The 12,942-nt window shown below is 37.9% G+C and overlaps 1 protein-coding gene across 4 annotated transcripts in view; it reads right to left on the reverse strand.

Annotated features, from left to right (window-relative positions):
* The window catches only part of SLC44A3 (solute carrier family 44 member 3), a 94,922-nt gene that overhangs the window by 74,760 nt on the left and 7,220 nt on the right, over window positions 1-12,942 (reverse strand). For all 4 annotated transcript variants that reach the window (XM_060302575.2, XM_030868721.3, XM_030868722.3 and 1 more), the window contains exon 5: window positions 12,600-12,693. In XM_060302575.2, coding sequence (XP_060158558.1) covers window positions 12,600-12,693 — 94 coding nt within the window. The remainder of the gene's footprint in view (window positions 1-12,599; window positions 12,694-12,942) is intronic.

Here is a 12,942-nt window from a genome sequence, read left to right on the forward strand (position 1 = left end):
TGTGTGTGTGTGTGTGTAAACCTATGTCTTTAGCATTTTCTATATTTTTTAGAATAAACTTGTCAATTTCTACAAAAATTATATTGGGGCACTGTGTTGAATCTATAGAACAATTTAGGGAGAAGAGACATCCTAACAATATGAAAACTTCCAATTCATGAATTAGGTATATTTCTCTACTTATTTAGGTGTTCTTTAATTTCTCTCAGCAATGTCTCATCAAAGTTTTCAGTTGAGGGCTCACATGTCTTCTGTTAAATATATTCCTAGTTATTCTATACATTTTTGATAGTGCTGAAGATGGACTTCAAAATTATTTCCTAGTTGTTTGCTGCTAATACAGAGAAATGTAACTTGACTTTGCAGTTTGCAGATTTGCTAAATTCACTAAGTAATTATTTTGTAGATTCCTTTGGATTTTCTATGCAAACAATTAGGTCATCTATTAATAAAGATGGTTTCGCCTCTTCCAATCTATTTTTTTCCCTTACTTTATTGCAATTCCTAGGACCTCTACTACAGTGGTGAGTAGAAGTGGTAAGAGCATATATCCTTGCCTTGTTTCTAATTTTAGGTAGAAAGCATTTTATAGTTCACCATTATGTATAATATTAACTACAGACTTCTCATAGATGCCCTTTATTAGACTGAGAAAGTTCTCAGCTATTCCCAGCTAGTCTCTTATTAAAAAAAAAGAGCTAAATAGTGTTACATTAAGTGATATACCATTATTTATTTAAGCAGCCCTCTATTGAAAGCCATTTAGATTGCTTTAATTATTTTGCTATTATAAACGCTGCAGTGAATAACCTTATACAAATGTCATTTCACACTGGTACATGTATACCTGAAGATTAAATTTCTAGAAGTAGAAATGCTTGATTAAAAAGTGATGAATGTAGGGAGGGGGATCAAGATGGCAGGGCAGGAGAATGCGGAGCTCACCTCCCCCCACAAACACATCAAAAATATATCTACATGTGGAGCAATTCTCATGGAAAACTAACTGGAAACCAGCAGAAGAACTCCTATACCACCAAGGTTGCAAGAAAGATTTCTACATAACCAGTTGGGACAGAAAAGGCACTGGGTTGGGACCTGTGCCCCTGAGAAGCAAGCAGGTCAAGCCACAATCTGGGCATCCGAGTCCTGGGCTCCTGTGTGGAGAAGACAAGCCCCCTTTCCTGCTGGAAAATCTGCTGCGACAGACAGAAGGGCTAGAGAAGCCTAGACTCTGCTTGCAAGGAGTGTGCGACTGCTGTCTTGCTGACAATCAGGGTGGAGAGAGCCATGCACGGGTGGCTGCTGCCTCGTCGCACTTCTTAAACAGAAGGGGTAAACACCCTGGCCCTGCTCATTCCACACCACAGTCTGCTGCGAGATTAGGGCAAAGATTCAGGTTAGCTATGCAGAACCAGACCAGGTCACCTGGGGGGTGATCCAGGGGAAGCCACAGAGGCCATTGCACATGGATGGGGCGAGTGGAGCCATAGTGGCCACTGTCAGGGTGAGCACAGGGAGGTGCCACAAGAGCACACAGAGGCTAAGGGCTGAATCTCGGGCAGACAGGCCCTGGGAATTCATCTAGCTACACAGAGACAGCCCAGAGGGCCTGGAATGCGGTCCAGGTGGGGCGGTGATGGCCACCGTCAGTGCATTCAGGAGTAGCAGATTATCTCCCAGTGAGAGCACCCCAGCTAAGCCCACTTCACACCACAGCTTAGCCTAGACCTGGGGCAGACAGGTCCTGGTAGAAAACTGGCACCGAAGCAGCACAGATGGCAGGCAGGAGCATAGCCACCTAAACTCCTGCAGCCACAACGTCCTGACCTGCAGCCCCAGCCCACTCCACACCACAGCCTTGCACTAGATATGGGATGAACACAACAGAGAAAGGGATGCGATCTTGGGCTGCTTCTAAGCAGAGCCATGGGGGCCCACAGGTCCTCTGTGACCGCACAGGCCTCACTTGCTTTAGTATTCACCTCCCTAGGGGTGGGGCACGCACTCAAGAGCAATAGAGCCTGACTGAACCTGACCTTCAGGGCTTCTAATCCAACAACTGGGGAGCAGACCCTGCCCCTGACAGGGTGACAACAGCCACAGAACAGAAGAGAAGCCCCACCTCATATCCTGCACAGGGTCTAGAAACAACAACACGAACTACACCTCCTATCAAGGGGATAATGGCCAGCAAACTCTGAGGAAAGACCTGGCTGGCAGCCATACCCAAGCCAGCAACTTGCACCAAAGACATTGGACATGGACAGTCTACACAGAGATGCTCCCACATAAAAACACCCCTTCAAGACCACAGTAGATAATTGTGTCTCCTAGATTTATAAAGACAGAGAAAGTTAAATAAAATGAAAAGGCAAAGGAACTACTCCCAATTAAATGAAAAAGAAAAATCCCCTGAAAGAACAAACAATGAAACAGACCTCTCCAATCCACTACACCCCAAGTTAAAAAAGTTGGCAATAAAAATGATAACTGAATTAAGAAAGATTATTGATAGAAATGCAAATCACTGTAACAAGGAGCTAGAAACTATAAAGGTGAACCAATCAAAAAGAGACAATTCAACTGCCAAGATAAAAACCAATCTAGAAGCAATTCATAGCAGAATAAATGACACAGAAGAATGAATAAGTGACTGGAAGATAGAATAATGGAAATCACCCAAGCAGAACAGCAGATAGAAAGACAAATGAAAACAAATGAAAGCAACATACGAGGCTTATGGGATAATGTAAAATGTGCCAACCTACACATAATAGGCGTTCCAGAAGGAGAAGGTAGCGGGGATTGAAAATGTATTTGAAGAAATTATGGCTGAAAACTTGCCAAACCTTAAGAAGGAAACATATAACCAGGTGCAGGAAGCACAGAGGGTCCCAAACAATATGAACCCAAACAGACCCACACCAAGACATATCATAATTAAGATGGCAAAAGTTAAAGGGAGGATTCTAACAGCAGCAAGAGAAAAACAAAGAGTCAGTTACAAGGGAACCCCCATAAGGCTATCAGCTGATTTCTCTGCAGAAACTTTGCAGGACCTGAAGGGAGTGGCAAGATGCATTCAAAGTCCTGAAAGGGAAAAACCTAGGATGCTCCACCCAGCATGATTATCATTTAGAATAGAAGGAGAGATAAAGATTTCCCAGAGAGGCAAAAACAAAAATCATCCAGCAATACTAAACCTACCCTAAAAGAAACATCAAAGAGTCTTCTCTAAATAGAAAACCCGCAAGAATTTATAGGAAAGGGAAAATCATAATAGAAAAGGCAAATATATAAAAGGATTGACGATTACTTAAATAAGCCAGTACATAGATTAAACAACAATAAAAAATTGTAAAAGCAATTGTACTTACAATAAATAGGAAAAGGATAAGCATGAAGATGTAAAATATGACATCAAAAGCACAAAATGTGAGGGAGAGGAGTATAAAAATGTAGATCTTTTAGAATGTCTTTGACCTTGAATGACTATTAGTTTAAAGCAAGTAAATAGATATAGTTGTGGGTCAACATGCTTGAACTTCATGGTAACTACAAATCAAAAGCAGAACAGATCCACAAAAAACAAAAAGAAAGGAACTCAAGCATACTACAAAAGAAAGTCATCAAATCACAAAAGAAAATACAAAAAGAAGAAGAAATGAATGAAGAAGAACTACAGAACAACTGGAAAACAAGGATTAAAATGGCAATAAATACATACCTATCAATTATTACTTTAAACGTCAATGGACCAAATGCTCCACTCAAAAGACACAGCATGGCAGATTGAATTAAAAAAACAAGAAACTACAATATGCTGCCTGCAAGAGATTCACTTCAGGGCAAAAGACACTCACAGACTAAAAATGAGGGTATAGAAAAAAATATTTAATGTAACTAGAAACAAGAAGAAAGCAGGGGTAGCAATACTCATATCAGACAAAATAGGCTTTAAAACAAAGGCCATAAAGAAAGACATTAAATAATGATAAAGGGTTCAATACAAGAAGAGGATATTACACTCTTTAATATTATGCACCCAGTATGGGACCTCCTAAATACATAAAACAAATACTAACAAGCATAAAGGGAGAAATGGACAAGAATACAATAATAGTAGGAGACTTCAACCCTCCACTGACATCAATAGACAGATCATCCAGACAGAAAATCAATAAGGCAACAGAGGTCCTAAATGACACAATAAACCAGTTGTAACTAACTGATATCTACAGGACACTACATCCAAAAAAACCATAATACACGTTCTTTTCAAGCGCACATGGAATGTTCTCCAGGATACACCACGTACTAGGTCACAAAGCAAGCCTCAACAAATTCAAGAGGACAGAAATTATTTCAAGCATCTTTTCTGACCACAAGAGTATGAAACTAGAAATCCACCACAGAAAGAAAAAGAGGAAAATACTAAACAACATCCTACTAAAAAAAAAAACCCCAAAAAACAAACAAAAATGGGCCATGATGAAATCAAAGAAGAAATTGGAAATTACCTTGAGACAAATGAAAATATAACCTTACAAAATCTATGGGATGCAGTAAAAGCAGTTCTAAGGGGGAAGTTCATAGTGATACAGGCCTTCTTCAAGAAACAAGAAAAATCTCAAATAAACAACCTAACCGGTCACTTAAAGAATTAGAAAAAGAACAAACAAAACCCAAAGTCAGCAGAAGGAAGGAAACAATAAAGATCAGAGAGGAAATACATAAAATAGAGATAAAAGAATTGAAAAGATCAATAAAACCAAGAGGTAGTTTTTTTAAAGATAAACAAAATCAACAAACCTCTAGCCAGGCTCACCAATAGGAAAAGAGAGAGGATCCAAATAAACAAAACAAGAAATGAAAGAGAAGAAATAACTTAATAACACAGAAATATTAAAACATTAGAAAATATTATGAGCAGTTATACGCCAACAAATTGGACAACCTAGAAGAAATGGTAAAGTTTCTAGAAACATACAGCCTGCCAAGGCTGAGTCAAGAAGAAACAGAAAATTTGAACAGACATTACTAGAAGTGAAATAGAATATGTAATAATAAAAAAAAAAAACTCCCTGCAAACAAAAGTCTAGGACCAGACAGCTTCACTGGGGAATCTTACCAAACATGTAAAGATGAACTTATATCTATCCTTCTCAAACAATTCCAAAAAGTTGAAGAGAGAGGAACACTCACAAATTCTTTCTATGAGGCTACTATCACGCTGATGCCAAAACCAGACAAAGACACTACCAAAAAAGAAAATTACAGGCCAGTATCTTTGATGACTATAGATGCAAAAATCTCAACAAAATATTAGCAAACCAAATCCATACATAAAAAGGATCATACACCATGATCAAGTTGGATTAATTGCAGGGTTGCAAGAAAGGTTCAACATATACAAATCAGTGTGATTCACCACATTAACAAAAGACAAAAATCACATAATCATTTCAATAGATGCAAAAAAATTTGACAAAATTCAGCATTCATTCATGATAAAAACACTCACCAAAGTGGGTATAAAGGCGACATATCTCAATATAATAAAAGCCATTTATGACAAATCCACAGCCAACACAATACTCAACAGTGAAAAACAAACGCCTTCCCACTAAATTCAGGAAAAAGACAAGGATGCCCGCTCTCACCACTTCTATTCAACATAGTATTGGAAGTCTTAGTCACAGCAATCAGACAAGAAAAAGAAATAAAAGGTATCCAAATTGGAAGGGAAGAGGTAAAACTGTCACTATTTGCAGATGACATGATACTCTATGTAGAGAACTCTAAAGTTTCCACACAAAAACTACTAGAACTAATAAATGAACTCAGCAAGGTAGCAGGATACAAAATTAGTATACAGAAATCTGTTGTATTTCTTTACACTAATAACAAAATATCAAAAATTTTAAAAAGTCCCATTTAAAATCTCATTAAAAAAACACATAGGAATAAAATTAACCAAAGAGGTGAAAGACTATATGCTGAAAACTATAAAACATTGAAAAAGAAACTGAAGAAGATTCAAAGAAATGGAAAGACACCCCATGCTTTTGGATTGGGAGAAGTAATATTGTTAAAATGGCCATATTACCCAAGGCAACCTACAGACTTAATGTGATCCCTATCAAAATATCCATAACATTTTTCACAGAACTAGAACAAATAATCCTAAAATTTATATGGAACCACAAAAGACCCCATACTGCCAAAGCAATACTGAGAAAAAAGAACAAAGCTAGAGGTACAACCCTTCCAGACTTCAGACAATGCTACAAAGCAACGGTAATCAAAACAGCATGGTACTGGCACAAAAGCAGACATATAGATTGATGGAACAGGATACAGAGCCCAGAAATAAATCCACACACCTATGGTCAATTAATCTACGACGAAGGATGCAAGAACATGCAATGGAGAAAAGACAGTCTCTTCAATAAGTGGTGCTGGGAAAACTGGAGTTACTTGTAAAAGAATAAAATTAGAACATTCCATAACACCATATACAAAAATAAACTCAAAATGGATTAAAAACCTAAATGTAAGACCAGATACTAAAAAACTCCCAGAGGAAAACATAGACAGAACACTCTTTGACATAAATTTTAGCAATATTTTTTTGCATCTGTCTCCTAGAGCAAAGGAAACAAAAGCAAAAATAAACAAATGGGACCTAATTAAACTTAAATGCTTTTGCACAGCAAAGGAAACCATCAACAAAATGAAAAGACAACCTATGGATTCGGAGAAAATATTTGCAAATGATGAGACTGACAAGGGGTCAATATCCAAAATATACCAATAGCTCATATAACTTAATACTGAAAAGATAAACAATTCAATTAAAAAATGGGCAGAGAACTCAATAGACATTTTTCCAATGAGGAAATGTAGATGGCCAAGAAGCACGTGAAAAGATGCTCAACATCACTAATTATTAGAGAAATGCAAATCAAAACCATAGTGAGGTATCACCTTGCACCAGTTGGAAGTGCCGTCATCAAAAGTCTACAAATAATAAATGCTGGAAAGGGTGTGGAGAAAAGAGAACACTTGTACACTGTTGGTGGGAATGTAAATTGGTGTAGCCACTAGGGAAAACAGTATGTAGGTTCCTTTAAAAAACTAGAATTAGAGCTACCATATGATCCAGCAATCCCACTCCTGTGCATATACCAGAAAAAATGAAAACTCTAATTCAAAAAGATACATGCACACCAGTGTACATAGCAGCACTATTTATAATAACCAGGACAGGGAAGCAACCTAAAATGTCCATCAACAGATGAATGGATAAAGAAGATGTGGTATATACATACAATGGAATATTACTCAGCCATAAAGAAGAGTGAAATACTGTCATTTGCAGCAACATGGAGGGACCTAGAGAATATTATACTTAGTGAAGTAAGCCAGACAAAGACAAATACTATATGATATCACTTATAATGTGGAATCTAAAAAAAATTATAATACAGATGAATCTATATACAAAACAGAAACAGACTCATAGACATAGAAAACAAACTTGTGGTTGCCAAAGGGGAGAGAAAGGGAGTATGGGATTAACAGATACAAGCTACTATACATAAAATAGATAAGCAACAAGGATTTACTGTATAGCACAGGGAATTATATTCAATATCTTATAAGATATAATCAATATAATCAGAAAAAAAATAACTGAATCACTATGCTGTACACCCGAAACTAACACAATATTGTTTTTTTAAGAGTTCTTTAAATATTTATTTATTTTTGGCTGCATCGGGCCTTCCTTGCTGCACGCGGGCTTTCTCTAGCTGCGGTGAGCAGGCTTCTCATTGCGGTGGCTTCTCTTGTTGCGGAGCACGGGCTCTAGGCTCGCAGGCTTCATTACTTGTGGTTCGCAGGCTCTAGAGCGCAGGCTCAGTGTTGTGGCGCGCGGGCTTAGTTGCTCCGCAGCACGTGGGATCTTCCCAGGCCAGGGCTCGAACCCGTGTCCCCTGCATTGGCAGGCGGATTCTTAACCACTGTGCCACCAGGGAAGTCCCCTAACACAATATTGTAAATCAACCATACTTCAGTAAAAAAATTAATGAATGTATGTACCTTCATGACTGATGAATATTGATGAATTACCCTCAGGATCCTGCCTCAGCATTGTATGGAAGTGCCTATTTCCCTACACTCTTGCCAAAGGTGTGTTTTTAAACATGTTGCCAGGCTATGGGGTGAAAACATTAGAGTCTTAAATGGAATTTACCCTATCATGAGGGAGGTTCATTCTTTTTTAGTATCTTTAAAAAATATTGTGCTTTTTCTCTGCAGCATCTATTCACATTCTTTTTTCATTTTTATATTGAGATATTGGTCTTTCAAAAGTTGACTAGTAAGGCCTTTCATAAATTAGAGATTAATCTTTTTTATATGAATAGCAATTTATTTGCCTGTTAATTTTACTTCTAGTGTTTTGCCATGCAGAAATATTTGTTTTTAATGTAGTCAATGCATTTTTAATTTTATGCCTCCTGAGTTTTAAGTCATGGTTAGAAGCCTTCCTTACTTCCAGGCTATAAGAGAATTCTCCCATGCCTTCTAGTACTTCCTGGTTTCACTTTATAAGTTAAAATCTTTAACCCATTTGCAATTTATCCATATAAGCCACGAGGTGTAGATCCAGCTCTTCCCTCTGGATGCCTACCCAGCTGTCCCAACCTACATGTTGAACAGTCCATCTTTTTGTCACTGATTTGAGGTGCCTTTTTTTTTTTATCATTTACTAAATTCTTGTAAGAATTTGGGTCTATTCCTGGATTATATAATATCTTTCACTGATCTTTCTACATATGTACTAGTACCCAGCATTTTAATTATTAAAGATTGTTTTAAAAACTGGAAGGGCTGGTTTTCCTTCATTGTTTTTCTTTTTCAGATTTTTCTTGGCCATTTAAGAAACTTTTTTCCTTGCAAACTTACATCAGCTTATCTAGCTACTGAAAAAATCCTGCTATTATTTTTATTTTAATCATGATAAACCTATTGCTCAACTTAGACAGACATAACATCTTAATAATGTAGGGAGAAGTAACATTTTTATAATGTTGAGTCATACTGTCAAGAACAATTTCTGTCTTCTGATTTGTTCAAGCTTTCTTTGTAGCTCAGGAATATATGAAAGTTTTCTTCCTGTGGCTCTTGTATATTTCTCGTTAAATTTATTTCTAGGCACTTTTGTGTTTTTGTAGGTGTTTTTTCTTGCTGTGGTAAAAGGAGTCTTTTCAAAAAACATATGAATGCTACAGATTTCAGTATATTTATCTTGTTCCCTGCCACCAAAGTTTCTTGTCATTTGTAGCTTTTCAGTTAATTTTCTTACCACCTACAGAGTAATAATTTTACCTCCTGCTTTCCAACTTCTAAACCTCTATTTTCTTTTTCTTTGCTTTTACTAAACAGTCTTAATACCAAAGAATCTGAACTGTTTTGAAAGAAAATGTTTTCTGAACTTTCATTTAGTGTTTCTAAAAAATAAGGTCAGATGTATAGATTCAATGTCATTTTATACTCCCCCAAACATAATTTTCCCTAAGAGCTTAATTTTGTCAACATAGTTTGTTAAACATGCTGCTTTTTAGGCATTTAACTTCCCTGTACTGGTAAAGAATGACCCATCTTACCCCAGAGAGTGATGGAGAGAGGCATGTAAAGTGTGGGTCACCCCTAGTGACCAGCTAGCTGGTAGGTGGCTGACCAGGTAGCTGCCTACGGAGTACCTCATGAGCTGGGGCAGGGGATGTGTCTCTTGGCCACAAACTGTGATTTCTTCCCCACTTCTGCTTTTCCTCTCCCCACCAGCAAAGCCACTCAGATATGCTGGAAGTAGTTTGGAGAGCTGACTGTATATTTAGGCGACTCTCTATATGGAATTTATTCAAGCAAACAATGCAGTGACATGCACAGGCACCAAGGTGAGAGGCTAGAATTTACTGGAGGGAAAAGCCCAAGCCTTTTACATTTTAAATATATGGGGGACTCAAAATACAAATATTACGCTGAACACCAAAAGGAAAAAGATATGCTTGCTTGTTATCTTCTGCAGTATTTTTTCACTGCTCTTAGAAGCTCATTCCTAGGTACACAAATCTTCTTGATACTCAGTCATTGCTCTAAAAGGGTATGTTATACCTCACGTGACCAACCCAGAGAGAAGAAACAATTGGCTTAGTCAAAAAGAGGTATTTAGAAAATGTGCTTTGGCTGTATAGCCACACTTCTCATGTTCTCAAGCTTTTCACTCTTGGCACTGCTCTTCCATGATAAATATGATAATTTCCATCTTAAAACAACCACTTGCTTGTGTAGGAAAAGGAAATGGAGCCCTCGAGCCTATTTCTATCTCCCTAACTCCATCCAAGAAAAGCCAATCAGCAGTTTTGTCTTCACTTGAAAAGTTAGTGTTGGAAAGGTCTGCATTTAAGGGGTGAAAGGCGTAGGATCGGCTGGAGCGGTAGAAAAGATGGTGCCCCGAGGACACAGTGTACAGGACCAACCTCCCGGCCCCCCCGCCCCCCCCCCCAAGCTTGGTGTGAGCCTAAGGAGGCCATTTGCCAGGCAAAAGAAAACCAACGAAGTCTCGACTGTTTGTTTTGGGTTATAGGAACAAATATGGACGCTGTTTGGGTTTGAAGGCCAGCTCTTCCACTTGTGCAACCTTAACCTACCTCTGCATCAGCTTTCTCAGCTGTAAAATAGGGTTGAAACGATATCCACAACACAGAGGTTTTATGAGGTCCAAGTAAATTAATACATGTAAAGAGCTTAGAAAAGTACCTGGCAAGTATCAGAGCTCAATAGATGTTTGTTGTTATCATCATCAATATCAAGATATAAGCTTCCCATGGAATTACAGTTACCATCCCATTTACAGTAAGAGGAGAGTTTATCCAACTCTGGTTAAATTACAGCCTTAAAAATTCTCTTCTCTTTCAATTCCTTCTGCAGGTCCAGTTACAAATAGTGTTCTTTAAAAAATCCTTCTCAAAACACAAACACTGCACTACATTACTTATATGTGGAATCTAAAATAGTTAATCTCACAGAGACAGAGAACAGAATGGTAGTCACCACAGGGGAGGGAGGGAAAAGGGGAGATGTTGGTCAAAGGGTATAAAGTTAAAAAAAAACTTCTCTCCGCCTGTTAAATAATTTTCTTTCAAGTTACTACAACATTTTTGTTTTTTTTCCCCTGGATTTAGTTATGTTTCATTGAGACATGTTTATGACATCTAACAAAAATCAGAATTAAAAAAAGAAGATATTATAGAAAAACGATATGGTATTCTCCTCTGGAAATAATTCTCCCCTCTTTCAATTACTTATAACACAAAGTATTTATTTTAGAAAAGAAGGGCACAAGGATGGTTAACTACATTCTTCCTCCTATTCTGTTAAAATCTCATTTTTTAGCACCTGCTATCTCAGCATTTTTCAAGCTGCATCTGCAGCCTGTTAGAAGATTATGAAATAGATTACTTTTTAAAAAAGTGAAATAGAATAGAAACTATTAGTGTGAATCATATGCAGTAAGGGGAAGTCTTGTTTTGTGAGACTTTTATTTCTGTTCCATATACAGAAGTATGCATGAAGCTATGTATACTGGGGTTGTGATGTAATACATGTCTTACTGTGAATCCCAGTCACAAGTTTGATGAACACCATAGCAGGGGGTTGGCATGATGCCTTGGTTCTACTTAAATTGTCATTATCTTGAAGGGATTGTGCACAGAGGTCTCATTCACTGTAAACATATGTACAATTTTCAAAAGAATGGCAATGCAAAATAAACCCAAGTCCTCCTTCAGTACATCTCAGCATCCTGATGGTGGCAATGATTATTCACTGCATTTTTCCCTTTAGTCTTCTCAATGGCTCACACATGAGGCATTTACCATGGCAGTGCAACTACTGCTTCACCATTACAACTTTAACTATAGGGGACCTCCTCTGTGCCAAGTACTGCCCTAGTTGATTGGGATGAATAAGATGCTGAAAGCAGTTCACTGAGTGGTGTTCTTGAGAAGGACCTGTTTTCTATTCTCATTGAGAAGAAAGGTGTGGACTCATTTGGCCTTGCCCACCAAGGCCTGTTTCTTATGGAGGAATCTAGAGCTAAAAAAAACTAACAATGTCTGGTTGCAATAAAAAAGCAAAAGTAAATGATTTCTACTTTGTGATAAACAGCTGGAGTAGAAAAAACACACCAACTACTTGATAAAATCATTCATTTGGTAATAATTCATATAGTAGTTTTTGCTAGCTCCAGGGTTGTCATTTGAAGACTACGTGTATTTTTACTGTTTGAGTTTTCTCCTTATTTAGCCTGGTTTCTAATCCATTGTCCTAAACCAATATGTATATTGCAAATAGCCCCTCCTTGTTTATCCCTGGCCTTCTGTAAACCGTAAGCTCCCTGCAGGCAGGGGCTCTACTGGATATCTCCTTTGCAGCTGCTTTCTGTGATACCCAGAGGAGTAACAGCCTCCCACCAAGTACCCAATAACTTTTGTTAATGGATAAGGAAAACGTATGGAAGCTTTTACCTTGGAGGAACTGGTAGCCTGGGGCACAGCGAGTCTGCATTTGGATTCTGGGTGTAGTTGAAGGAATTCAAACTATAAACACACAGGAAGGACCCTGGAAGCAGAAGACACACAGACTGTACCACCTTCCTACGTTGTGCTTATCTTTCTAGGGGAGCCAGTAAGGAAACCATAGTCATTTTACCAAACCAGGAAAAAAAAAAAAAAAACCAATAAATCACTCAGGTTTAGAAAACAGGTCTCTGGGTGACCTAAGACAAAAAGAATCAGCATCACAACTGAGACTGAGCTAGGTCCTCTCTTTTTCTCTCTCCAAAATGCCAAATTCAAAACTGAAAGTTAT

The sequence above is a fragment of the Globicephala melas genome, chromosome 1 (genome assembly GCF_963455315.2).
Source record: "Globicephala melas chromosome 1, mGloMel1.2, whole genome shotgun sequence".
Lineage (NCBI taxonomy): Eukaryota > Metazoa > Chordata > Mammalia > Artiodactyla > Delphinidae > Globicephala > Globicephala melas.